Here is a 23695-nt window from a genome sequence, read left to right as displayed (position 1 = left end):
GGGGGGGGGGGGGGGGCTGTGTTGTTTTCATTTCCCTTAAAGAAACGATGAACTGAACATTGCTTTGTGCGTGATTATAGTCGACGACCACCACACGACCGAAGACACATTCCTCGCCGTTGGATCGGCATTCACCGAGGCTCTGGGCGCGCGACAGTCGCTGGCGCGGTTCGGGCGCGGGGACGCGCCGCTGGACGAGGCTCTGTCGTGGGCGGTGATCGATCTGTCCAGCCGGCCGTGGGCGGTCATCAACCTGGGATTCCGTCGGGAGAAGATCGGGGATCTGAGCACGGAGATGATCACCCACGGCCTGCAGAGTTTCGCCCAGGCGGCCGGCGTGACGCTGCACGTGGGCTGCACCTATGGCGACAACGACCACCACCGGGCGGAGAGTGCGTTCAAGGCGCTGGCCGTGGCGATTCGGGCGGCGTGCACGAGACGGGTTGCAGGCGAGGTCGGCGCGGGCGATGTTGTGAGTACCAAGGGAGTTTTGTAGATTGCAAGAGGGTTAAATTGCGATTCGTTTTAAAAAAATGATAGACAAAGTCATACCGTGTCATATTGTTGTTACACCCAGGAGTTATCACCTTCTAATGCTATCCCTCCCGCACCCACCAACCCATTCTATCTCATCAACCTGATAAACTCTCAAAGATATCGGAACAACACCACCCCCAAATCCCCCTCCCCAAAGAGGACACCACCACCCCCTCAAACCCCCAGAGCCTCAACAGCCCGACTCCAATAAGCCTTCCGATCATCATTCGCAGCCGTCCCAACGCAGCCGGTAATGAAAGCCTCCCAGCCCGCCTGGGTCCCCTGCTGCAACTGGCCGCGCACACTGGCAGTACACTGCGTGGTCAGGAACCACGCCCCGGAGCCAAAGTCATACTCCGGGACCGCGCGCAACAGATCCAACGTCCCCGCCGGGTCCCCGTTGACGGCCTTCAGCGAGTCGGCGAGGGCGGGGATCGACGCCGCGTATTTGGCATTGAAGGCGGGGGACTGCATGTTCCGAGCTATATGGACCGGACAATCCGTCAACATATCATCCTTATTCTTCACTCTCAACAAGAAAACCATGCGAAAGGGATAAAGGAAGAGAAGAAACACAATATATGGGAGAGAGGAAAGTAGACTGAGAAAACTACCCCCAAAAGGTGTAAGCACTTACTGCCCTGGCCCGCAACACCCGGGAAATGATTCTTGTTGTACTTGAAATCCCCACTTTCGAAGGCCATCAAGCCGATCACTGCCGCCTGCTCGGCTTTATTGGTCACCCCGTAGGTTTGGAAGGATTTAGAGATGCTGGAGGCGGCGGTGTCGGAGGTGGCACACTCGCCGGCGGCCGGGGCGTTGGCGCAGGTGTTGGAGGTGGGGGCGATGGTTTGGATCTGCTCGCTGGTGATTTGCGTCGAATCCCGGGTACACAGCTGTCCCTGGCCCGTGGGGGCGGCGTGAATTAAGAGAGGGGAGAGGAGAAGGATGCTGGTGAGGGAAAAGGTCTTCATCGTGGATGGTTTGTATGTAAGTATGTATGTAGCTTAAAAGCAACCAAGAAAGTAGGGTTAGGGTAATGGGTAAGGTAGTAAGTAGTAGTAAGTTATACAACGGAACTCCAAGTCACTGAATGAATCTATCGATAGAGAATTCAATTCCCAACAGACAAACAGGAAAATCAAGGGGCTTAAGAATCTCTCAGAAATCTGCCTATGTCACCTCCCTCGAGCGCCCAGAGTATGCCTGGCCATGATTGACATTCCTTCAGGATGAAGACCCCTCAGAAATATGTGGAGCAGACCCTCGTACTCTGTCAATCTTCCCCGCCAACCACGCCCTGAAGATCCCTTCAGCCCAACACCCTGTGCGGCTGTGTGTCATCCTTCAACTCCAACTCCCACATTGCGCCTCATGATTGGAGTCGACCCTGAGGCGAAGTGAAATCAAGTGGGATCAAGTGGGATCAAGTGGGAACCTTCCTCCGTCTATAAATTGTTTTCAGTCGGCAGTGCGCTTATTCCGCCCTGCGCCACGCTTATTGGTCCATGCTGAATGGCCAAGTGTTTCACCGGTCCGTGACTGATCTCAACCCTCGTATACCCAACTGTGTAGGTAACTGATTCACTCTTAACTACCGCACATATAACCTCTATGTTGACGCGGACAGTGCTAAAATATGCTGATCGTCATAGTAGGATGGCAAGCCACCACAGGATTTCATTCAGCGGTCCCAGCAGCACCAGGCATCTGTGACTGGAATTTCAAACAACTCTCTACCCAAAATCAATCGCAAGTCTATGGGTGGGGTAGGAAAGAGTAAAAGGTGTGAAAGGGTAAGCAGACAGTGAAGAATCGAAGGCAAAAAAAAAATAAAAGTGTAAGACATCCAAGAAAGAAAGCCAGATACGACACACGTGCGCTGCCTTGCAGAACGCCCGCGCATAGATCAAAGTATCTTGCCAAAACATGTACAAGGAACCCTATGCTTGGAAAGCATCTCGGTCAAAACCCATGTCCCCCTCCCGAACTCCGTACATGCACTTCAGAAACTGGACGAAATTTCCCGACGAAATCAGGAGACATTAAAATGGTAGAGGAAAAGTAGGATGTCATCAAGTCCCAACGCGAAAAGACTGTAAAGGTACGCGTTGTAAGTCGAAACGCTTAATCACGACGACTGTAAAGTTCATAGGAAGTTTCCGTAACACCGGTCGCTTCTTCATCTTCCTTGAAGCTGACCCGGCGAAGCAGAGTGGGCATCATCCGACGCGACATTCTTGTCGGGGAAGGTAACCGAGATCCCGTCACGAAAGAAGGAATCTTTGCATAACGGTAGCGGTACTTCGAACCAAGCACCATAACCCGAACATAGAGCCACCAGAGGGAGAATCCGACCACGGCAGCCAGAATGAATCCGAGAACGGTGAGGAACATCCAGTGCTGGCCCATCCAGAAGATCAGACGGGCGTCTTTGCCATGCCAGCTGTTCCCCACGTGGTGAGTGAAGAAACTCCACGAGTGCTTGTTGTACTCGTCCTTCATCAAGATGCGCACACGTGCCGATTCGCTCGGAAGGGTTTGCATGTATTCCTTCCAGATCACCGAGAGGAAGAGTGGGCCGGTGGAGTACATCACGGTGATATACGGCAGAAGCCAATGGCGGTCATAAGACTGCAATAGCTCGATCACGCGCAAGAAAAAGGGATGCTGTGGAACAGAGCCCATCGCGTCATTGGAGATACCGGTGGGAACAGTACGGCGCACCCAAGCAGGGTAGGCGAGAAGAGGATCTAGGCGACGGTTGCATCCCTGCGGATCGGTCAATATCATGGTCATCAGCGAGAGAAAAGGGGTACGCACGTCGTCAAGGTCAATGTAGGTGCCACCGTAGTGGGCCAGAACAAAGTATCTAATCGAATCTGCCCGCTGAATCGGGTACTTGTAGCCATCGAACGTCTCGAGAAACCAGGGATATTCGTTGGCGATGAACTCGCGCGACTTCTCGTTCGTCCACAGCTGTTTCAGGCAAGCTTGTGTTAGTCTCAGATATAAATCTTTGTCAATGGCAAGTGGCATACAATGTACTCGTAGTCAGGGTGCAAGTCAATGCAGCTCTGCTGAGCTTCTCTCCACACCTCGGGGATCGTCTCGTTTTTGTAGGTCTGGTGGATGATTTTGGGGATGATTTGCGGCCGCTGTTCGATTAAACTGGAATTCGGCGAGGGGAGCTCGGCACGATGAATGGCGTCGGCGGAAGCATCTTCCACGAGCAGCGACAGAAGCGTGAACACACTGCGCACCAGAAAGGTGACTATGAGGAGGTTGACGAGGAGGAAAATCAAGACACCGCGCCGCATGATGAAAGACGGAGTAGGAGGTCTGAAGGACGCCTCCTGTTAAGGTAAACTGGAACAATTGCCGGAATTGAGAAGCGCTGCAAGGATGCAGAATTCAATTGATGCGAGTCTAGTGTGTCGTAGCGTCGTCGTGTTGACCGCAGCGGGAAGGAACGAAAGGGCCGCGAGAACGATATACCCAAACTACAACACTTCCAGATTTCCCCGCAGTATAAACACAGCGGCGAGAAAGCAATGCAGGGTGGACGATAGACGAAAAACCTTATTGTCCTTAAAGACCAGACAACATGGGACGTCGAGAGTCAGGTCGAGAAATTGCGATGCAATGCAATGGCAATGGAGAAGAGAAGAAAACGTTGAGGTTGAAGGGAGGTCGAATTAAGGAATGACGGCCGTGAGACTTCCTGGTAACGTTTCCCCCTTTTCCTTTTTGAGTTACCCTGAATGGAGACCGGTCTGATGGTCTAAAGGATCAAAGCTCGCACAGGAACTAAACAAGGCAAGGACTGGCGTCGTGGTAGTAGTAGTGGTGGTGGTAGTAGTAGTAATAATGAAGAAAGGAAAGGGAATGGAGCAGTGACCACGGGGAAGGCAGGTGGTGATAGATAAAGTGGTGATTATTATGAGGTTCCCGTAGTGAACCAAGCCCCCAGTCAAGACGCTGGGATTGGGAAGCGTGGGGGGTGGATAAATTTATTTGGGGAAAAAAGACGAAAAGAGGAGGCGCGAAAGAGAATTAATTGAATAGGTATGGAGAGAGGGGATCGATTTAACCAGGTGGACAAATAATAGGAAAGAAGTGCGTAATTTACTGGTCCATCGACTGGGACAAAAAGAAGGACTATGTGATAGGCAGAGAGTAAAAAGAAAGCTAGGCGAGCCAAAGGAACGAACGGTGCCTTAGCAACAAAGCAGTAAGAAATAATATTTAAGGTAGAGAGTGTGGCGGAAAAAAACGACAATGGATTGACTAGTTAAAGAGAGAAGGGAATCCTTTTGGGGGGGGGAGGTTGTTGAGGAGAAGACGGAGAAAGCGAGCGGAAGAGAGAGAGACACCGCGCGAAGCGTCAACAACGGCCCATGGTTTTACTGGGTCTTACTGGAGAAGGGGGGGGGGGGGGGGCGCATCCGTCACCCAAACCAGGGGATGAAATGGGTGTGTGAAAGGGGAGGAAGAGGGGAGATGGAAGGGAAGGGAGGGGGCTAACAGCGGGGGAAAGGAAGAAAGAGAGAGAGAGAGAGAGACTGGGAGACTGAGAGAAGTGGAAAGTGGATCCTGGACCCATCATGAATCCTTTTTTCCTTTTTCCACCGCCTGTTGTTTGGAGAAAGGTTTGCGTTGCTGCCAGTGCTAAGCCTCCGCCACTAGATCATTTTTAGTGAAGTCGGTCTCCTACTCTACTAGATTGGGACTAGACTTGAGAGGCAACTTTAGTCTGTGGTACTAGTACTAGACGGTACTTAGGCTAGGAACCGTACTCGTTTAGTGGGAAGTTAGTTGTCTAGTGGTTCCTCTTCTCCTCTGTTTGGGTCCTCGGGGCAATGCTGAATCCCGTCTGCTGTGCTGCTGCTTCGCTGCTTGGGCTGCTTGCACGGAGTACATACATCATCGCCTACTCCGTACATTATTGCACTGCCTACAGACATTACGGTTGTCCATCAAGTGTCAACTCCACCGATAACCAACCACTGGCAGTCAGGCCCATTCCTCGAGGCGAACAAGATGCGTTGCCACTTGGCAGGTGGCTGTACGGGGCCTCGAAGAAACTCGCTCATTCTTATCTCCCACCGCCTCAAGGCTCAAGAGTCAACACGTTGAATAACGTTCGAGAGTTTAGTCGAGTGCGCTAATCATTTCCAGCCTCGCTGTGGTGGGAAAGCATGGTGCCAGATATCCACTCTTTGATTGGTGCCGCGGAAATAGGCCCCAAAAGCACAGCCATCACGGCTCGGCCAAATGATATCCCACCGCGGCGTTGGCAACCACCCGAGGGAGGGAGAGGGGGGAGAACTTCAATTCTGGTACGGTAGACGATTACATGAGTAGTAAGGTCAATAACAATTGAGATTGCATCCAGAGTTTTAGTTAGGTAGTAGAGCCTTGTGAAATCATGATTGACACTAGGAGGTGATATTAGCGGGACAATCATGGCATCCCCTGCCGGGCGTCGATTGTTGAATTCTTATTGGGGAGGGAGTCCAATGATCTGATCATGTCTATACGTAGCCTTGTACATGCAAGTCGGAGAATTTAGGTGGGCAATAGTGAGTACAGATTGAGAAAGCCCTAACCTACTAGTCTATTTATGAATCGATCTCGATTCTGATCATTACTATTGCGACCGCATTCGAGTGTTTGTGTCAATAGTGCGGAGAACTTCGTAGTTAGGTGTTTGACAGTCAAGCGAATTTCCCGCTGACTAAGACCGTGGTCTTAAGTTAACTTACTACCTACTGTCTTAACTTCTCAATCCCTGACGAAGTTCCTTACTTGGCAGATTTCAGCTCAAAAACTGCGTGTGTCAGGTCAGCATGCGGGATGCAGTTGATCTCGGGTCTCTCAATGCTCATTGCCCCGGAGCATGCTTCCAAGGATCTAAGTTTGGAACGGAGGTAAAACACCCCAATGCCCGGCTTGCGCATGCAGGTCTGCTGCATAAAGAAGCCGACAGATAGAACCAATTTACCTTTCCAATGCCATTGGCCGGTGGCTCATACTGTATTCATGCAAGTTTACACCGTAGGCGACCTCACTTCCTACGACCTCTATCAGTGTGCGTGCGACAAGCACCTTGTGACAAGCACCTTGTGACAACAAGATCCTCGACATGGAAGACAGTGCACTAGCACGGATCCTACCACATGGTGACATTATCGCGAAAGAGTGAGAGGAATCGAAGATAAGAAGCGGGGCATAAACAACAACATGAACAACAACAGGACCCCTCTAGGCAGAAGAAAAACCAGGCCAGCCAGTTCCAAGGTCGACGACGGTTGCTTGCCACACAGTACGTGGTAGAATAGGTTCCAGGATTCCCAGCCACAACGAGTGTGTGGCACTACATCATCATCGTCTCTGTGCACGACCGTTCATCACAGGCTGAGCCTCGTTGAGTATTCCAAGGCCAGCCAACAACCGAACCAAACTCCGTCGGAACGGGTATGCATTTACGAGTACGATTCCCGGCGACCGGGCGACTTTCCCGCCGACTCGCCGACCGACTCTCTGGATTCTGGAATGGGTGAGACCTCGACTAGTGAACTGCTTCCTCCGGGCTCCACAAACCTGTGAGTGAGATTTGACAGATGGAGATTTGGGATATCAATTCGAGAGATTATTAGTCTAGCCGAGCCGAGTCGAGTCGAGTCGGATGAGCATCAAAGCTACCGAGTACAATAGAACAGGAGGATGTATGTATCCGTGTGAGCAGCTGACCCTCCATTCGACCTCTCGAAGATAGTGACACCTGATTGTTTTGCCACTAGAGGGGGACAAATTTACTCGTGAAGAGCAAAAAAAAAAAAAAAAGAAGAAGAAAAGAAGAAAAGAAAAAAAAATTTATCCCCAGATTTGAACCAACCTCGGCTCTCCTGCTACGTAGACAAAACCATTTCTAAACACCGAGAAAACCAAAAGGAATCGCCCGGTCGGTCCACTCTTCCTCCAATGGCTACCCCGTCGACCCACGGCTTGTCAAGGTTCCATGCTTTAAGTCAGATCCTTTCGTCCTACTCGCCGATTAGACTGTCAGACGCGTGGACAAGCAGATGGTGCCGTGGTGGATGTTGAGCTAGACCAGCTATCAGTCTACCGGGGGGGGCGCTGTTTCACCTTTTCCTTCCAACTTCCAAGGACAATTTCTCCGGTCGCTCGTCGCCGGGCGGTGGATTTCTGCCGACCGCATTTGTGTCCCAGACTGTACCTTCGTACTCGTACACTGCCTTGAGCAGCAACAATGCCAAGGTGTTGAGTACAGAAATACTGTACACATGGACAACGATCCAAACCTCGCCCCCGATATTCAAAATCTTGGCTTCATATGCAACAGAAATGAAACATCCCCCTTAACTTGGTCTCTTTTGTGGGCGACGGATAGATACTCCCGGCGTACACCGAAGTTCCCCTCCCTGGACCCTGCCCCCTTGCGTTCCGTTGCACCTCAATTCAAGAAGCAGCGACGATCAATTCTCCTACTGTACGAGTAGATTCGGGACCTCGCACATCGCAGTTTAATCTCACGATAATCCTCCTTCCTAATGTACTGCATTTACTAACTCCGTACATGATTACTCAATTCTTACCTCTGGATAATCAATTTCTCTGCCTGAGGCAGGAAAAGGGACTTTCTACATTTGTTCATTACGTCGTCGGTCTCTCCCAACAACCCCGCATCCCGTGTCTGGCCACAAAGTGACAATAGCATCATCTTCACCCACCCCACCTGCATGGTTAATTTTCTCCCCCGGTTGTCGCCGTGGGAAACCCGGACGCCGCTCATGAAATTTGGATCCATGCTATACCGTAGGGATGGACCAGCCAATGCGAGGTGGTTGGTGATCAACAAGTCTAGCGAATGATGATCACTACGTGGGCCAAGGAAGAAGGTCCTGGCTACGCTGGGAACCCTGACCGATTTCTCGTGAAAGATCCATTGTGTAGAGACGGCCAGTGTGGTGGCACATGGATGGAGATGCGATAGGCGAGTGATCCAAGCGCAAGGCCAGAGTCGAATGACTTTATTACATCTAGTAACTTGCATAGTATGTCGTCGGCGGCGGTTAAGCCCACCACCGCTCCCCAATCATGCGGAGATTTTCTACCCCGGCATTGGGGATCTACAGTACACGTGGGCAGGCCAGCCAGCCGTTCAGTACCCTGCCATGCAGTCCAAGGCACATAGTTACTTAGTATCCGTTATCCTCCCCACCTTCTCATTTGCTGGGGGACCTATTTGAGTTCTCTTCTTTCCGAAACCATATCACAACGTGATCAATGTTTGCATTACAACAGGGGTATATCCAATGTAACTCGCTAAAGAGCTCAACGTGCAAAAGAAACAATGTCACAAAGTCCTCCGACAGATGCCTAGGTCACGCTTATCCACCGGACATCTTCGGCTCGAGACTTTCATTCCCCTTTAAAAGACCACATCTTTCGCTCGACCTAGCCAGCAAATGAGTTTGATGCTTGCGCCCACGTGCAACATATCGACAATGCGACAGGCTGCGTAGCACCTCCAGGTAGTCGAACAAGAAAGCGATAGTGGCGCAAATAGCCCTTGCACCGCATCACCATACCATATCAAATGACCTCCCGACGCATCTGAATGAGTGACCCAACATGCAGAGATGCTGCCATTATCGAAGGGTTGTTTGTATTCTGTACTTTCAAGTGCGCATGTCCCCTGCACATCGCGGTCTTCAATCGAGAAATTTTCTGGTTGGGAAGAGACTCGTGTGCTTCAGAGGTGATAGGGCCTCGGTCTGCAATTTTCCCAGCATGCATTCCACTTGCAAGTCTCAGCCTTCGACAACCGCTCATCGAGTTTCGGGTGCGGCGGCGGCAGTGGCAGCGAGACCACCATTCCCATCGCCAGTCGCGGGCTCAAACAGGCGTACCCACCAGGCCGGGGGATCGAAAGGCCGATGTCCACCATGCAGCGATGGGTAGACATCATTGAAGAAGTACCAGACATGTCCGACCACGACACCGCAGATTTCGTCCTTGGGCACAATCCCGTGGACGACCAGGCTGAACGCCATCAACACCCAGGGGAGATAGGGCGCCGAAAACACCAACATCCCGAGGAAGCTCAGACGAGTGTCCGGGTTGCGACGGCTCCAGATGTACACAAGACTCGATGAGAGGGCGCTTCCCAAGAAAGGCAGCGAGAGAAATGGCGAAAGCAAAAGAAGAGAGGCCATGGCGTAGAACAGCAGCCAAGAGAAATGAGCGGGCGACCGACCCGACGACTCTTCTAGAAGGCGCGAGTACCGCTGCAAGAAGAAGACATGGAAAAGTAGATCGAGGTTCAATGGTCCAAAGTAGAGGAAAGTGGTCAGTAAGCGCCAGTACTGCGCATCACGGTTAGCTTGAGTGTCGTCACTATCACTATCACTAAACGACAGGCAGCGGTCGCCTGCCTTTGCTTCGGACTGCGCGCAACATACCTGAGATTTTACATATACGGCGCGAAAGCTGTAGAATAGCTGAAAGGGAGTAAGGATATGGCACTGAACCAATACCGAAGTGACGACGGTGGCCGCTGTCCACCAGCGTGTCACGGGAGGCATTTCATAGAACCATTGTTCAAGCGGGAATTGGCCAGCCTGCCCGCCGTTACCCCAGATGGCGGCCATTGTGTTTTGGAGTGGAGTATGTTAGTATTGAAGGTGCAGATGCGGAATGGATGGAGCGAGATCGAGATGCTCTATCTCTTCTCTAAGTAATGTAGGGTAAGATAAGAGTGGCAATTGATTGGAGAAGAGATTGGCACGGGGAAGGGTTGGGAAGAGAAAGTAAAGGAATGGGATAGGATCGATGGTGATGTGATGTACGGAGTAGGCAACTTGACAACTGATAAGATTGGGAGCTGAGCTGAGCTGATAAGTTAAGGTACTCACTGGCGGAAAGACAGAGAAAGAGCTTCTAGCTAGCTGGCCTTTTTGCCTGAGGCCAGATAACAGCCACTTAGTAGGCTAGTGGCTTATTAACTACTTAGTAAGCTATGCAAACTCACACGCGCGCGCTTGAAGCCGAGACGGAACGCGGTCCCCCACGCGTCACTCATGGAAATAATGCAGGTGGCTGGGATCTCCAAATCCCACCTTCATCCGATTGCATGCACTTGACATCCGTACTTACAGTAACTTAACCACCATTTACCACTTTTCTGAGCCCTTTCATCCCCAACCCAAACTTAGAATTGCAACAAAAGACTGCAGAGTCTACCAAGCAAGGCTGTCCCGGCGGTTCGTGACGGACCAAAGCTAAAAAAAAAAAATTCAAAACAAACGGTGCAACAACAACAATAACAACAACATTCTTGGCTCTCGAGACTTGTCTCCCCTTCCACGTCTCTCTAATTGCACTCGCACAAGAAGACTCGATCCTACCCGGTGACTCACGGTCATACCCAAGTGGTTGACCATCTGCAAGCTGCAGCTTGTTCTTCACCCCCGAGTATACCGAATAAACACAGATTTCAACATGCCTCCTAAGACAGGGCGCGGTCGCAAGTCAATTGCTGGGCCACGGAAATCAACCGCCGCCGCCACTACTGCTGCTGCTACTGATGATGGTGCCGCCGCTGCTGCCGGCCCGTCAACTGCCCCAGCTGCGACGACCACACCCCCGGCCGCTCGCGGGCGTAAACCTGCGGGTGTCACCAAAGGCAAGCGACCGGCTAAAGCGCCCAGGACATCCAATGTTGAACGTATGTTTGCCCTCCTCCTCGACCGTCTCCAGAACCAAGCATCTGACAGGATCCTATAGCGGGCGATCCCACCCCCACAGGTCGTCGTCGCCGGTACAAACCTGGAACGGTTGCCCTGAAGGAGATCCGCCATTACCAACGCTCATTCGACCTGCTCATTCGAAAGCTGCCATTCGCGCGACTGGTCCGCGAGGTTGCCTTGGATCTTCTCCCCGCCGAAGTCGGCTCCGAGCTGCGCTGGCAATCGCATGCGATCTTGGCCCTCCAGGAAGCCGCCGAGGCGTTCCTGGTCCATCTTTTCGAGGACACCAATCTCTGTGCCATCCATGCCAAGCGCGTGACCATCATGCAGAAGGATATCCAGCTTGCTCGACGCATCCGGGGTGTCTGGGGTGGTCTGGGTTAGACGGATTTCTCCTTTTCCAACATGCTTGAGATAATAAGAAAAAAACAACATCCGATCTCATTTCATTAATGTCGTCTCTTGCTATTGCATATTCTATCTGACGGACAATGGTTGGTTAGAGCTTATAACCCGTTTTCAGGACCACCTGAGATCATCGGAACAGAATGAAGCAGCAGTCGAGCTAAAGGTAGCGGGCTCTCGTGGAACACATCAAAAGCGGAAACCGTCTTTATTTAATTCGAGATCTCGACCTCAAACTCGCCACTCCTCCAAAATTCACCCACTCAACCTTCGCATGCGGGATCTTCCCGGCTCGAAGATCTCACTTTGTCTCCTCAGATTCTACCTACCGTTCTCTTTGTTCCCGAGACTCGACTTGCATACCTTCTGTTCGATCAAAACTCTCAGGGGGTTCCGGATTATGTTGTTTTGCGTCATCACTTTTCCTTTCCTTACTCAGCTGGGTGTATAGGGCTTCTTGCGCGCAGGCGTACGGAGAAAATCCAAGGTGAACGGAGTTACAAATGTCAAATTTTCCCCCATCTATCTATTTATCGATCGATTTGATAATCCAAGTCAGCCATCGACCCGCGACGGCGACGATCTGGTATAGCGGGTGTGGTTTCTATGGTGTTTCCTTTTTTTTTTTTTTTGTATGTTGTCCCTCGTTTGTCTGTCGCGGCGGTGATCGGTGCCTCCTTTTCTGGCTAGCTGTCAGGCAGCTCTAGACGGCCTGATGATCTATGCATTACTGGGCATGTCTGGACTACATACATGTTGATCGTACTCGTGCGCGCCTTGCGCATGCGCATGTGCATGATGCATGTGTATCATAATACAATGAAGCATATCCAACCTAATCTGTTTAATCACTGCTGTTTGTCGAACGTGCTTCATTCTCAGGCTGGTCAGGGGCCGTAGGTTAGTCCTAGGGTTGCGGTTCATTCTTTAGCCATCTACTTTGCTTGTCTGGTGTCACCGAGGGCATGGAATTATTCAATACCCGCATGGGCAGTGGAAGTGATTCGCGTTGCGACTTTTGGGAGACGTATTCCCCACTGATGAATTACTAGTATATGACCATGTACGCGAGATCCCTTAAACGGTATCGCAAACAGAAGAAGATGACATCTCAACACCCGCGCACACAGAGAACCAGAATGGTACCAGTTGATGAAAGCGAGCCCAATTTTGGGGGGCTACGGGCTCTATCTTGTCGCAAACAATGATACTATGAGAGCATACACGCCAAATATGGGCCATCGTTGAAGATGGAGTAGCACGATAGCCCACCCAGTCAGAAAACCCCAACCCAAGCCAACCCCTGGAAAAGGAGAAAGGACATAAGACGCTCTATATCAAGACAATACAATGAGACATCACACGCACACACAAACACACACTCTCTCTCTGTCTCTCTGACAAATAACCAGATCTAACCTCCATTAGACAGCCCTCCTTAGGGCCGCCGGTAAGCCGTTCATCACCCGATGGCCTTCCTCTCTCACTCCCAAGGCTTCTTCGTTCTTGCCTTGCCGCTCCAGCGTCTCCGCGAGCATTTCGTCGGTGACGCTGACCCAAAGGCGGTCGTTGGCCTTTCGGGCCATGGCGCGACCGGCCCGGGCGCTCTTCTCGGCCTGCTCGCCGACGACGCCGCGGAAGTATTTCCAGCTCATGAAAGTGAGGGTCATGCAGGTAATCTGGCTGTTGCTGATGGCTGTGGCCGATTGTAGGGCTTGTTGAAGGTGTTGTTTGGTTTGGATGGTTGATTCGGTCTGCACGGTAGCGCAGACGAGGTAATAGGCGGCTTGGATGTATTTACTGGGGCTAGATGTACAAAAAGGTTCGACGGTGGCTAGGATGGCGGGGAGTTGGTGATGGGACGGGTGAGATGGTTCGCTGAGAATGAGGACGGTGTTTAGCGCGGATAGTATCGCAAGGTCCCGGCGGGGGTCGTTGCGCGCGCCTTTGCTGGTGGTGGCGGGCGAGGAGTGCAGAGAGAGGGTTGTGGACTGGAACGCCTGGAGGGCTGCATCCAGATCGCCTGTCGCTTGGGCGATGGCGCCGCTCGCGTAGTCCATCATGCATTTGATGGTCTCTGGAAGCTGGCCACCGAGACCTAGGGCTTCTTGTCGCAATTTGTGTAACGTTTTCGTGGCCAGATCCCAGTCGGTGCGACCGCAGGCGAGAAAGACTTGTTGAACGAGGAGACTGCAGTAGAGGGTTCGGCGCCATTCGACGCGTCTGTTTGCATTTACCACAGACTCAGTAATTTCTTGTGGCGCTTTGAAACTTCCTGCAGGCAGCCGGGTCAGTGTGAGGTCAAGAGAAAGAAAGAGAACCACAAATCGCAGCCGACTAACCTTTTACCATGCGTATGCCCTCTTGGAGGAACTTCTCCGCTTTGCGTCCGTCATAGGAGTTTTTGCAGCTGAGAGTGATGGAGCTGAGGAAATAGCAAAGTGCATACAGGTCGTGTTGCGGGAGCCAATTGAAGCTCAACAATAGGGTGCCGCTCTGTACCTGGAGAATATCCCCGGTGTCAATGGAAGAAGGACCAGCCGACTTGCCACTCAGAGGGATGGAAAAGGACCCGTCATCGCGCCAGTTTGAGTCATTTAATCGCTCATCCATCATGTCTTGCATGACTTTCAGCTTCTGAGACGATTGGTTGACGTCGTAGTCCAAAAGACTACAGCATATGTCGACAATTTGGACCAGCGTCGTCAGCTGCGGAATGTGACGAAGATCATCGTTCAACTGATGGCTTCGTGCTGCCGCTACTGCGCGTTGAGCCTGCTCGATCGCGTCGGACCCGGTGCCTTGCTGCAAATGTGCGAGGGCTTCTATTATAGCAGACATAGCTGAAACGGCCTTGTCACCATTGCGATGGGCCATGCTGGCTATTTTATGGAGGTGTTGTAGTGCTGAGACAGAATCTTGATGGGCGTGAGAAGAGAGTGAGAGCGATGCGCGAAGGAAGCGAAAGGCATATTCCCAGGCCGAATGGCGATAACTGCTGATGTTAGTAAGAATCTCCAACGTTCGCGATTTGAGGAACTCACGCTTCCACATCTTGTATCATGCCATCGACGGCTTTCATCGAGGCCTTCGGGTTCGTCTTGTGTAGCATCCGAGCCAAGAGATGCTGCATACTATACTTCAGATCTAGCATGCGGTTCTAGTCCGGTGTAAGCTTGAATCATTCATCATCTGCTCGGATTTACCTACGCGCTCACACAAATCAATCTGGAACAGACCTTAGCCATGGCACTCGAGAAGTGGGGACAGAGAATGAATACATACGCCTTTGCTCAAAGCTGTCTCAGCCTCGAGATCATTGTCTGTTTCCTCGAACAGAATCCGCGCATAGCGCAACCGCACAAGAGCCTCAACTCGAGGTTGAAGTCTCCAGTTCTAAATTAGGTTAACGACCATAGAGAACAAGTCTGACTCAAGCTATCTCTCATACCTTTAGTACCGCCTCTAAGCATCCGAGACCTGTTGCCACCAGTTTATAGTACTCTTCCATGTCCATCTCCCGTCTTAGCAAGGCCACCATGGTCCCATGGCTGTGCGCCGCGTCGAGATACTCATCCGCCATAGCCAACAGCAACAGCTGGTAGTCGGGGGTCTTGGCCGATTTCTGTGTGGAGGATTTCATCGGCTGCTGCTGTGTTTGTTTGGGGGTGGGATTTTTGGAGGACTGTCGCTGCAGCTTCTGCTGCACATCTGGTGAAGGTGCGGGAATGAGCACCTGGATGGGCTTTGGGGATGGAGCCGATGGGATTGCAGACACGGACTTAGTCGCAGCCACTTTAGCAGCGATGGGGGTAGCAGCAACGGGCGCGGCGATCACAGGTGATGCTGGAACAGGTGGTGCTGACACGGGTGGTGCTGACACGGATGGTGCTGAGACCGCTGGTGGATTCGACGTAGCTTGGGCATTCTTGTTGTAGGAGGCCTGATTCCCTGGGTCAGGGCTTGGATCGGCATAGTAGGCAGGCTGAGCAGGGGTCGATGTGGAAAGTATAGGGGAATGTATGCTGTCAGTGGCAGTGACTGCAGGTGTCGCGTTGTACTGGGACGAAGTGTGTGAGAATCGAGGAGGTGAGGTAGCCGGAAGAGGGGGCGGTTGGAACAGCTCGGAGGGATTCACATATTGTGGTTGCTGCTGCTGTTGGGGAGGTTGCTGCTGCTGTGACTGTTGCTGTGGTTGTTGTTGTTGTTGCTGCTGTGGTTGCTGCGGAACGTAGGGTTGGGTGTAGGTAGGATAGGTCGGGATCATGACCTGAGGGTAGACAATCTGTTTGCCATATTGATATGGCGATGCAGTCGTGTTGACATTGTTATCGTAAAGGAGCTGCTGCGGGTGGATGGTCTGCTGGTGGTGGAGCGGGAGATTGGGGGGGTGTTGCATGTATTGCGAAGGATATTGGCCGTTGTGGGGTGGTGGGTAGCTCATCGCCCCAGGACGCAGAAGATGCTCATTTATCCACTGCGCTCTGCTAATCCCGATTGTAAGTAAGCTGTGCTGAGGGAGACTGGAAGGTTGGGGATTCTTTTTGCGCGGTCACTGCTTCCAAGCGGTCCTGGTCTTCTTGAACGATCGCGCGGCCATGTCCGGTTCCGCGTCGGGTTCGGAGAAACCTCCCCACGCGGTCCGATCAGTCAGTCAGGCTGGTCAGGTGAGGAAGGGATGCCTTGACCCCTTGGGAATTTAGTCCCAGTATTCCTAGAATTACTAAACAGATGTACTAAGTTCATCAATACTGACAATTCATCATCTTCAGCTGTTTACATGAACATATAACTGCGGACAAAAATTTTGCATAGAGCCCAAAGGAAGATATATAGTAAGTATAGCAGCCCCTACTCCTCTTACCCAAGCCCAACTCACGCAACCCTTGGAAAATAAAAAAAAAATAAAAAAAAATAAAAAAATCACAACACCACACAGGATTGACTGTGGACATAATCAAATATACCCCGAACCACGCCCAGCGCCATTCATTCTAGGGAGCGCATTCGCCAATTTGCTATATCATGTTGATTGAAGAGTATAATTGGTTGAGCGACTGGTCTTGCATCGCAGGCTCAAGTATGTTCATCCCCAAAGTCGGGGCTTCTTCCAGAGGAGGATGTTCTCGAATAGTCCAAGGACACATCTCACTGCAATTGGTAGCATCAAATAGATTCTCCGCGGGGTGTATCCGCTGAGAAGCCCATGCCTGATCGGGAACCGAGCTTGTGCCTCCAAGGCACCTTTCGGTCCAGAAATGGTAGGTGGCTTTGTCCATCACCTCATCTATCCGACAGGGCTGTTTGCGAGGACACCTCAAAGAGGCGTTGCATGTGTTGCAGACTGATATCCGCTTGCACGAGGCACAGTGGCTGTCATAGAGACGACAGATGGTGGTCTGACAGACACTGGATAACCACAAGTCGACTGATCGGTGAGCACATCCAAAGCGAGGTGTGATGTGTTCTTCTCTGCCAAGCTGGCCAGTCCCTGTTGTCATATGATACTCTGTGTGTATCCTCAACAAGTCGTCTTGGTCCAGCTCAGGATAGATCGCAATCTCAAGCTGCGTGGATCCATAGTATTCCTTGCAGGAGTGCCAGCAAAAGCGCTGCTGCTGAATGCCGCTCCCAAACTGCAGGGTAAGGGCGTCCACTGATCTCTGTCGGGTCTTCAGAAGCTGTACGAGATCCGTCTTGTCCTGGAAGGTGAGCTTCTTGCATGGGCATAGATCCACGATGCCCGCAGAGTTACCCAAGTTGCATGCTCGCTCATCGGACTTCCGTCTCAGCTCGCGAGGAGGGAACGAGTTCCGTAGATGTAGTTTTAAACATTTCGAGCAGGCCCGCCAGCGGCCGTCTTCCAGCAGATTGATGAATTGCCACCGCGGGGTGACGAAATTGTGGCCATTCCGGTAGTGGTGAAAAAGTGGTGCGAAGTCGCGATTGAAGTGGAGAGCTTTGGCTCCCAGGATCGCCCCGGATATTGAGTAGAGTCGCTTGCATGTCAGCGCTAGGCAAGCCTCGGGTATTACCGATAGATGGGAAATGATCGCCAATAGTAGTTCGGTTGGCAGTTCGAGAAGGAAGCATCGCCCGCTAAAATCGAAATCCCTACCCTTTCCTGCGGTTTGACTCCGCGTCCACCGATTCATTTTGGCGATGATCTTCACTTTTTCGGCAGCGCGACGTAAGCTATATGCCATATCGAGCGGGACACTGGGCCCTAAATCATGGATTGCCGCGGCCAAGAATGATTTGTTGAATGGTTCCCAGCTGAGGCGCTTATTTCTTCTGGTTTGATTCTCTGTCGAAATCCTACAAAAGCTCATCGGTGAAGAAAAAGCGAGCCTGTTTTCTGCTGGCTCACGGGCATCATGATGTACTAGAAGTAAAAGATATGGTATCAAGCGGACCACATGACGAAAGGAATCAAAACCAGAGAAGAGACACAAGAAGGAGGGCCTCTTGACCTTGAAGTAGCTCACACGCAAGGCTGTCGATTCGCACGCAAACGGAGCACGCGCCAGGGTCACAGTGGAAGAAGTAATCAAGCTTCCATGCGACAAGATCCTGTGTCGGCGCAGGGAGAAGAGGGCAGCTCTACCCAAGGCCGCATCGAACCAGAGGCGTGTTCCGAATCCAAATCATGGTAAATTTCTGAGTGGAAAGCCACCCAACTGCGACCAGGCGCGGAGAGTCTATGATGCTATTCCACCGAACTCTATACTAAACTTCCGCATCCGGGGCTGGCTTACCGGATCGAGAAGCTTAAAAGTGCCGAACCGCCTGCAACCCTTACCCTGCCCTGTGAGAATGCTGCTGTATCTCTGAAAATAGGAGAAGCAGAACAGCAACTCAGTGTAGCACAGCCCACAGGGAATGGGGGAATGACAGAAAAGCAGTGATAAGCAATGCGACTGAGGGGCGCTTGTCCAAATGACGTCTTCCTGCATTTCCTCATGATCTCCACTAAAAGTGACTAACTATAGCGGGTTAGACACACTGAGTCAGCAATCGAGCTGACTGATCGGCACGATAAGGCCACTGATAAGATGATTGATTAGTGATGTTGCCCCTTTTGGCAATCAAGCCGAGGCTCTTGAAGAAAAAGAAGAAGAAGAAATTCATGTGAGGTGACGACAGCCCGGAATGCAAAGTCTACTTCCTCACTTGGAGAAGTCTCTGTTATTTACTTATCAATTGGACAGGATTTGCAAGTTCGTCTCTTGTTATTGAAATTCTAGAACCAGTGTTTAGAGCGATCTTTCAGGCTTGGGTAAACGAACAACTTCCCCTCCCCCTTGGTTTACAGTTTACATTTCGCATGTTTCGCCGCTGCCTCGGAGTCTAGCCCCTTCTACCGTCATGTCGCCTGTTGACATCTCTCCCATTAGCGTCCTGAGCACATCATCTATCCCTCTTCTTTTCTCGGGTCTGCTAGCCATGGCCTTATTTTCCTGGGCTCGCCCACGTGGTCGGGTCTCCTTCTACAGCGCCAAAGACAATAACCTCATCTTGACCCGGAAGAATGACAAGTCTGGTGCCAAGGAACAGGTAGCGCTGGCAGATCTCTGTCGCACAGCCACACCAGCAACCTGTGATCTCAATCCATTCCTCTTCAATGGTCACCTTCAGACCGCTTGGACTGCAGTCAAGTATGATAGCGTTCCGGTTTACTACAAGAGATGGATGTTCGAGGCGGACAACCAGATGTTCGATGGGCACTTTGCCGTGGATTTCGTCGTAGATCCCTACGAGCCGTCCAAGAATGACCAGACCTCTGACCCAGAGAGAAAGTATACTCTGCCTGAGGGACTACCGGAGAGGACCTCATTCTTTACCGAAGACGAATTCACGGCGCTTCCATCGGACGATACCAAGCCTATGCTGGTTGTTCTGCACGGCCTGAGCGGCGGATCACATGAGGTATACCTGCGCCATGTGGTTGCGCCTCTGATCCAGGATAAATCGTGGGAAGCGTGCGTTATCAATTCCCGGGGCTGTTCGCAAACCAAGATCACCACCAATATACTCTACAATGCCCGCGCCACGTGGGATGTCCGTCAGGCTGTCAAATGGCTACGGAAGACGTTCCCGAATCGGCCCCTTTTCGGAATCGGCTTCTCCTTGGGCGCAAACATCCTCACCAACGTGAGTTCTGAGCACGTGCTTTATCTGGAACCGGCGACTAATGCATCGGTTATAGTACCTGGGCGAAGAGGGAGATGCCTGCCAGTTGAAAGCAGCGGTGCTTTGTGCTAGCCCCTGGAATTTGGAGGTCAGCTCGGAGTACTTGAAGAGCAGCTGGTTGGGACTTCAGGTATACAGCAAGGTGATGGGATCGAGCATGAAGAAGCTTTTCGAACAGTATGTGATAAGACCTCAGCTCGCCTGTCAGCTATCATAATAATTAACGATGCCAGGCATGTGGAGTCGGTCGCCTTAAATCCACTGGTCAACGTCGAAGAAATCAGGAACGTCACTTATTTGCACGAATTCGACCGGTAATGGACTGTCCTGGGCAGACTTGCATTTCAACTGCTGACTCCATTACTTTTAGAGCGCTGCAATGCCCTGCATGGGGTTACCCAACGGAAGGTGCTTACTATCGTGATGCCTCTTCCATCGACTCTATGCTTGGAATCAAGATTCCTTTCTTCGTAATCCAGGCCGAAGATGACCCGGTAAGCAGCAGCACCCTTAACTTTCGAACCGCTTTCATGTGCTGAGCCGAGTAGATTGCTTGCGCAAAGGCTCTGCCATATGGAGAAATCGCCAGAACCCCGTATGGTGTCATGGCGACCACCTCCTGGGGAGGCCATCTCGGCTGGTTTGAGTTTGGTGGTGACAGGTGGTTTGTCAAACCGGTACGTTGTTCGCCTTGACTTTTGTGACTTTTGGTGTTCCGGCCTATTGACTATTGAAGGTCTCCAATTTCCTTAACCTCATGGCCAAGGAAGTGGATCACACTATTCCAGGCAAGGTTGAGCACCCCGATCGCCTCCCGCCTTACATTGCGCGACCTGCGCAAGACAGCGATAAGACGCCTAAGCCGCTTTTCGGCCCTGTGCGGCGCAAGCTGGATATCAAGATCGTACCCTCTTCATCCTAGAGACGCATCATGTGCGAGTACTCCTAGCGGATCTGGAGGGTCGCATACTTCAGAAGTTGGGGGATTGTTCATCATGAATGCATGCAATTGTTTTGGCAGGATATAGACCGTTGAAACGCCAGAGACCCATCTAGATACATAGACCTGATATAGACAGCATTACTTTTATACAAAATGAAACAAAATCAAGCAAATGAGACGCTCTTTCTCTTGCCCTTCGATTTGGACGACTTGTCGGGTACGGAGTCCGCTTTGTTGGCCTTAGGGCCGCCCTTGTGCTTCTTATTGCGAATCGATTGTTTTACCTCTTCCTGTTCCCCGCATCCTTTGTCAGTAACTTCCAAACACAAACACACATTTGAATGATTTGCAAGATACGTACCAGCTTGTTCTTTTTCTCCGCGTGCCTGGCCTCAGCCTCCTTCCTCTTCGCCTCACGGATCTCCTCCAATTGACGGGCCTTCATTAGCTTCGACTCGATCTGACCCTCCCTGTCGGCATTAACCATGGCAAGAATCGTCATCATTCCCTCCTGTAAGAAGCGACCAAAGATCAGCAAAAAAGTCCAGTCAACAGTCCCCACGATCGCAGATCTCCATATGTGGTGAGGAATCACATACCGCATCGTCCACGAAAGTTTTGCCCTTCTTCTTGCCCTTGGGCTTCACCACACCCACGGGCGTGATCATGTTCAACTGAGGCAGGTCCAATTCCTTCTCGGTGTATTCCCTCTTCTTCGTCTTCTTCAGCAGGCTGGATTCCGTGCGCGCTTTCGACTTGACTTCCTTGGGCGGCGGGCGCTTGACGTTCTTCTTGCTCACTTTCGTCGCGGACGAGAGAGGCTTGCTCTTGGCGTCTCCCTTGGACGACGAAGGGCCCTTGCCCTTGGCCGAGGACTTTGTCGGGGCCATCTTGTGGTCTTGTTCTTGTTTTTGGAGGAAGAAAAAAAGGATAAGAACACCGGGGAGTTGATGCGGCTGGGAATGCTGGAGAGTTGAAAATTCGAAAAAAAAAAAGCGGGCGATGAGAACTTCTATGTCCACAAAGACAATAGAGCCACAAATTCCTCGGGATCACCTGCGTATATCTCCTTGACACAGAAACAAATGATCCGAATTTGCAGAAAATCAACACAGTCCAAATGAATGAAGATCATAAAACAACACCCTCTGTCCCCCAAGCTTTGCGCCCCCGAAAAAAGAATAATTTTTGAAAGAGGCAGGCGGTGAGGTGGGGGGAATGGCGGCAGCCTCCAGACCAGACCCCCATTCGATCTCCTCCCAATCCCGTCAACGCTAAACTCCCAAGGCGTCCGTCCCGAGCAGAACAGAGAAACTTACCCACTCTTCTCTATCTCTTCGCCAAACCTCGGAGTCCAAGGCTGTGCCCATCAATTGCCTCAATTCCCAATTGTCAAGATGACCATCAACCCCACATTCCTCGCCCAGCGCACTCGCTCCTGTACGTGAACGTCCCAATCCCTCACAACCATCCTTCCACCTCCCCCCCTCCGATCCACCGGTGGTCCGGCGCCCTTAGAAATTGGCGCGACGTCAATGGCCGGAACTCACAGGCTGACCTTGAAAAACCCGTGTATAGCTGCCAACCTGGCCGAGGCGAAGCGTCGTGTCATCCGGTCCTACAGAGAATGGCTTAGAGCGGTTAGTCTTCGACACTCTTGGAATATTTGATGCATTTCGGAAATGCTGGTTTTTTGTTGTCGTCGTCTCTTGTCACCTTTGGTTGGCGGGAGGGAGCTCTTTCGCCAGGGCGCGCAGAAGAGCCCGTGGGGACCGCGAGACGAGAAACTTCACCTCGAAAAGATACCCGAGAGAGACCCCCCGAGCTGACTATTGACATGTTGCGATGGCTTCGATTAGTCCCCCGAGATCCAGACTATGTACTCCCTGGACATGCCCGTTTCCGCCATCCGGACGAAGATTCGCCAGGAATTCGAGAAGCACCGTTACGTCAGCCAATTGAATGTGATTGACGTGCTGTTGTACCAGAGCCACGCCGAGTTTCAGGTGAGTTTGGACTTTTGTTGTTGTCTTCTCTATGTGGTCAATGCGATAGGATATGTGGGTTGGGGATGTTCGGGGTTTATGCGGCATGTTGAATCTGGATCGGAGAGCTTGAATGGCTCATCGATTCCATGCAATATAACACCCCCCGAAACCTCCACGACTTCCAGCACGTCGCACCACACATACCAATAACCAGACCAACTAATCTTGGTCTTCATCATACAGGAAACCCTCAACTACTGGAAGCAGCTGTCGCACGTGATGAAGTACTTCCGGCCGGAGGAGGAGCCCGGTGCTCGCCTCCCCCCCAACTTTATCTCCGGCTTCTTGGAAGGCCGCAATTAATCTCATGTTTCCCATTTCCTTCAAATCATCCTGCAGCATTGAAAGTTTTTTTATTCCTTCTAGTTATGAGAACAACCCTGGGCTTAGACCCGTGAACTGATAGATCCGGGTAGAGGGTATGAGTGTGCGCTCGCGCTCTATGTAAATATGGTGTTGTTGTTAGATTAAGCAATGGACTCGTGTATCACGAGGTGTAGGGTCGTTCTGTGTGTGGCTTGTCCAGGTTTAGCAGTGGAGGTACTCTTCACATGACGTAAAGATCCATTAAGGTTAGGGGGTAGTAGTATGGCTCTACCATGCATGCCATGTTACTTACTACCACATATTTGACTCCGAATCGGTCAACTTCTACAAGTGCAAGCGTGGGAGAGAAGAGGCATATCAAGAAGATTAGCCAAGAAGCAAGATACCATCTGCGCCATGCATTACCACATCTAGTCCAGCCCAGACACCGCATGACCAGAATCGACAGGAAGCTCAATCCGCAT

At 51.5% G+C, this 23695-nt stretch overlaps 11 protein-coding genes across 11 annotated transcripts in view; 5 read left to right on the top strand and 6 right to left on the bottom strand.

The window, feature by feature from the left end:
- Nucleotides 1-571, top strand: part of his3 (imidazoleglycerol-phosphate dehydratase HIS3) — a 1234-nt gene extending 663 nt beyond the window's left edge. Inside the window, exon 2 of the mRNA XM_025645520.1 lies at nucleotides 81-571. Within this exon, the coding sequence (XP_025504763.1) occupies nucleotides 81-496 (416 nt within the window). The 3' untranslated portion in view covers nucleotides 497-571. The remainder of the gene's footprint in view (nucleotides 1-80) is intronic.
- Nucleotides 572-711: 140 nt separating this feature from the next.
- BO66DRAFT_470938 (uncharacterized protein) lies at nucleotides 712-1717 on the bottom strand (the record flags this gene model as incomplete). The annotated part of the gene is made up of 2 exons (XM_025652824.1): nucleotides 1175-1717; nucleotides 712-1019 (listed from the first exon to the last, which is right to left on the bottom strand). The coding sequence occupies exons 1-2, from the start codon at nucleotides 1509-1511 to the stop codon at nucleotides 712-714; spliced, it is 645 nt and encodes a 214-aa protein (XP_025504762.1). The 5' UTR covers nucleotides 1512-1717.
- Nucleotides 1718-2664: 947 nt separating this feature from the next.
- BO66DRAFT_321204 (glycosyltransferase family 32 protein) lies at nucleotides 2665-3857 on the bottom strand (the record flags this gene model as incomplete). The annotated part of the gene is made up of 3 exons (XM_025643710.1): nucleotides 2665-3309; nucleotides 3361-3516; nucleotides 3579-3857. 3 exons carry the CDS (start codon nucleotides 3855-3857, stop codon nucleotides 2665-2667), a joined length of 1080 nt encoding a protein of 359 aa, XP_025504761.1.
- A 2828-nt stretch (nucleotides 3858-6685) lies between these two features.
- Nucleotides 6686-7365, top strand: BO66DRAFT_400970 (uncharacterized protein; the record flags this gene model as incomplete). The annotated part of the gene is made up of 4 exons (XM_025648743.1): nucleotides 6686-6741; nucleotides 6809-6865; nucleotides 6957-7145; nucleotides 7344-7365. The coding sequence occupies 4 exons, from the start codon at nucleotides 6686-6688 to the stop codon at nucleotides 7363-7365; spliced, it is 324 nt and encodes a 107-aa protein (XP_025504760.1).
- Nucleotides 7366-9395: 2030 nt separating this feature from the next.
- On the bottom strand, nucleotides 9396-10217 carry derA (putative ER-associated proteolytic system protein Der1; the record flags this gene model as incomplete). Its single annotated transcript, XM_025643705.1, has 2 exons — nucleotides 9396-9932; nucleotides 10029-10217. 2 exons carry the CDS (start codon nucleotides 10215-10217, stop codon nucleotides 9396-9398), a joined length of 726 nt encoding a protein of 241 aa, XP_025504759.1.
- An 850-nt stretch (nucleotides 10218-11067) lies between these two features.
- Nucleotides 11068-11699, top strand: BO66DRAFT_400968 (histone H3 family protein; the record flags this gene model as incomplete). The annotated part of the gene is made up of 2 exons (XM_025648742.1): nucleotides 11068-11293; nucleotides 11353-11699. The coding sequence occupies 2 exons, from the start codon at nucleotides 11068-11070 to the stop codon at nucleotides 11697-11699; spliced, it is 573 nt and encodes a 190-aa protein (XP_025504758.1).
- A 1109-nt stretch (nucleotides 11700-12808) lies between these two features.
- BO66DRAFT_348448 (uncharacterized protein) lies at nucleotides 12809-16269 on the bottom strand. Its single transcript, XM_025644653.1, has 6 exons — nucleotides 15172-16269; nucleotides 15006-15116; nucleotides 14931-14948; nucleotides 14765-14880; nucleotides 14063-14715; nucleotides 12809-13995 (listed from the first exon to the last, which is right to left on the bottom strand). The coding sequence occupies exons 1-6, from the start codon at nucleotides 16162-16164 to the stop codon at nucleotides 13145-13147; spliced, it is 2742 nt and encodes a 913-aa protein (XP_025504757.1). The 5' UTR covers nucleotides 16165-16269; the 3' UTR covers nucleotides 12809-13144.
- Nucleotides 16270-16738: 469 nt separating this feature from the next.
- On the bottom strand, nucleotides 16739-17926 carry BO66DRAFT_321416 (F-box domain protein; the record flags this gene model as incomplete). The annotated part of the gene is made up of 1 exon (XM_025643720.1): nucleotides 16739-17926. The coding sequence occupies one exon, from the start codon at nucleotides 17924-17926 to the stop codon at nucleotides 16739-16741; it is 1188 nt and encodes a 395-aa protein (XP_025504756.1).
- Nucleotides 17927-18905: 979 nt separating this feature from the next.
- BO66DRAFT_372929 (putative hydrolase, alpha/beta fold family) lies at nucleotides 18906-21016 on the top strand. The gene is made up of 6 exons (XM_025645519.1): nucleotides 18906-19874; nucleotides 19930-20090; nucleotides 20147-20227; nucleotides 20284-20407; nucleotides 20462-20590; nucleotides 20650-21016. Exons 1-6 carry the CDS (start codon nucleotides 19089-19091, stop codon nucleotides 20833-20835), a joined length of 1467 nt encoding a protein of 488 aa, XP_025504755.1. The 5' UTR covers nucleotides 18906-19088; the 3' UTR covers nucleotides 20836-21016.
- On the bottom strand, nucleotides 20919-22009 carry loc1. Its single transcript, XM_025650399.1, has 3 exons — nucleotides 21456-22009; nucleotides 21218-21367; nucleotides 20919-21146 (listed from the first exon to the last, which is right to left on the bottom strand). Exons 1-3 carry the CDS (start codon nucleotides 21744-21746, stop codon nucleotides 21021-21023), a joined length of 567 nt encoding a protein of 188 aa, XP_025504754.1. The 5' UTR covers nucleotides 21747-22009; the 3' UTR covers nucleotides 20919-21020.
- Nucleotides 22010-22133: 124 nt separating this feature from the next.
- Nucleotides 22134-23358, top strand: BO66DRAFT_391372 (putative NADH-ubiquinone oxidoreductase B14 subunit). The gene is made up of 4 exons (XM_025647242.1): nucleotides 22134-22296; nucleotides 22435-22496; nucleotides 22716-22862; nucleotides 23088-23358. Exons 1-4 carry the CDS (start codon nucleotides 22254-22256, stop codon nucleotides 23205-23207), a joined length of 372 nt encoding a protein of 123 aa, XP_025504753.1. The 5' UTR covers nucleotides 22134-22253; the 3' UTR covers nucleotides 23208-23358.
- The last annotated feature ends 337 nt before the right edge of the window (nucleotides 23359-23695 follow it).

Source organism: Aspergillus aculeatinus (assembly GCF_003184765.1).
Source record: "Aspergillus aculeatinus CBS 121060 unplaced genomic scaffold BO66scaffold_20, whole genome shotgun sequence".
Lineage (NCBI taxonomy): Eukaryota > Fungi > Ascomycota > Eurotiomycetes > Eurotiales > Aspergillaceae > Aspergillus > Aspergillus aculeatinus.
This window is presented reverse-complemented; position numbering and strand designations above follow the sequence as displayed.

Coding starts and splice junctions, on each gene's coding strand:
- BO66DRAFT_391372 (XM_025647242.1), top strand. CDS start 22,254: ATGACCATCAACCCCACATTCCTCGCCCAGCGCACTCGCTCCT. Junction 22,297..22,434: donor CGCCCAGCGCACTCGCTCCT/GTACGTGAACGT, acceptor ACCCGTGTATAG/CTGCCAACCTGGCCGAGGCG. Junction 22,863..23,087: donor AGAGCCACGCCGAGTTTCAG/GTGAGTTTGGAC, acceptor TTCATCATACAG/GAAACCCTCAACTACTGGAA.
- BO66DRAFT_348448 (XM_025644653.1), bottom strand. CDS start 16,164: ATGAGCTACCCACCACCCCACAACGGCCAATATCCTTCGCAATACATG. Junction 15,117..15,171: donor GCTTAGAGGCGGTACTAAAG/GTATGAGAGATA, acceptor AACCTAATTTAG/AACTGGAGACTTCAACCTCG. Junction 13,996..14,062: donor GGGCATACGCATGGTAAAAG/GTTAGTCGGCTG, acceptor GGCTGCCTGCAG/GAAGTTTCAAAGCGCCACAA.
- loc1 (XM_025650399.1), bottom strand. CDS start 21,746: ATGGCCCCGACAAAGTCCTCGGCCAAGGGCAAGGGCCCTTCGTCGTCC. Junction 21,368..21,455: donor AAACTTTCGTGGACGATGCG/GTATGTGATTCC, acceptor CGCTTCTTACAG/GAGGGAATGATGACGATTCT. Junction 21,147..21,217: donor CGGAGAAAAAGAACAAGCTG/GTACGTATCTTG, acceptor TGCGGGGAACAG/GAAGAGGTAAAACAATCGAT.
- BO66DRAFT_372929 (XM_025645519.1), top strand. CDS start 19,089: ATGTCGCCTGTTGACATCTCTCCCATTAGCGTCCTGAGCACATCATCT. Junction 20,091..20,146: donor ATGAAGAAGCTTTTCGAACA/GTATGTGATAAG, acceptor TAACGATGCCAG/GCATGTGGAGTCGGTCGCCT. Junction 20,408..20,461: donor TCCAGGCCGAAGATGACCCG/GTAAGCAGCAGC, acceptor TGAGCCGAGTAG/ATTGCTTGCGCAAAGGCTCT.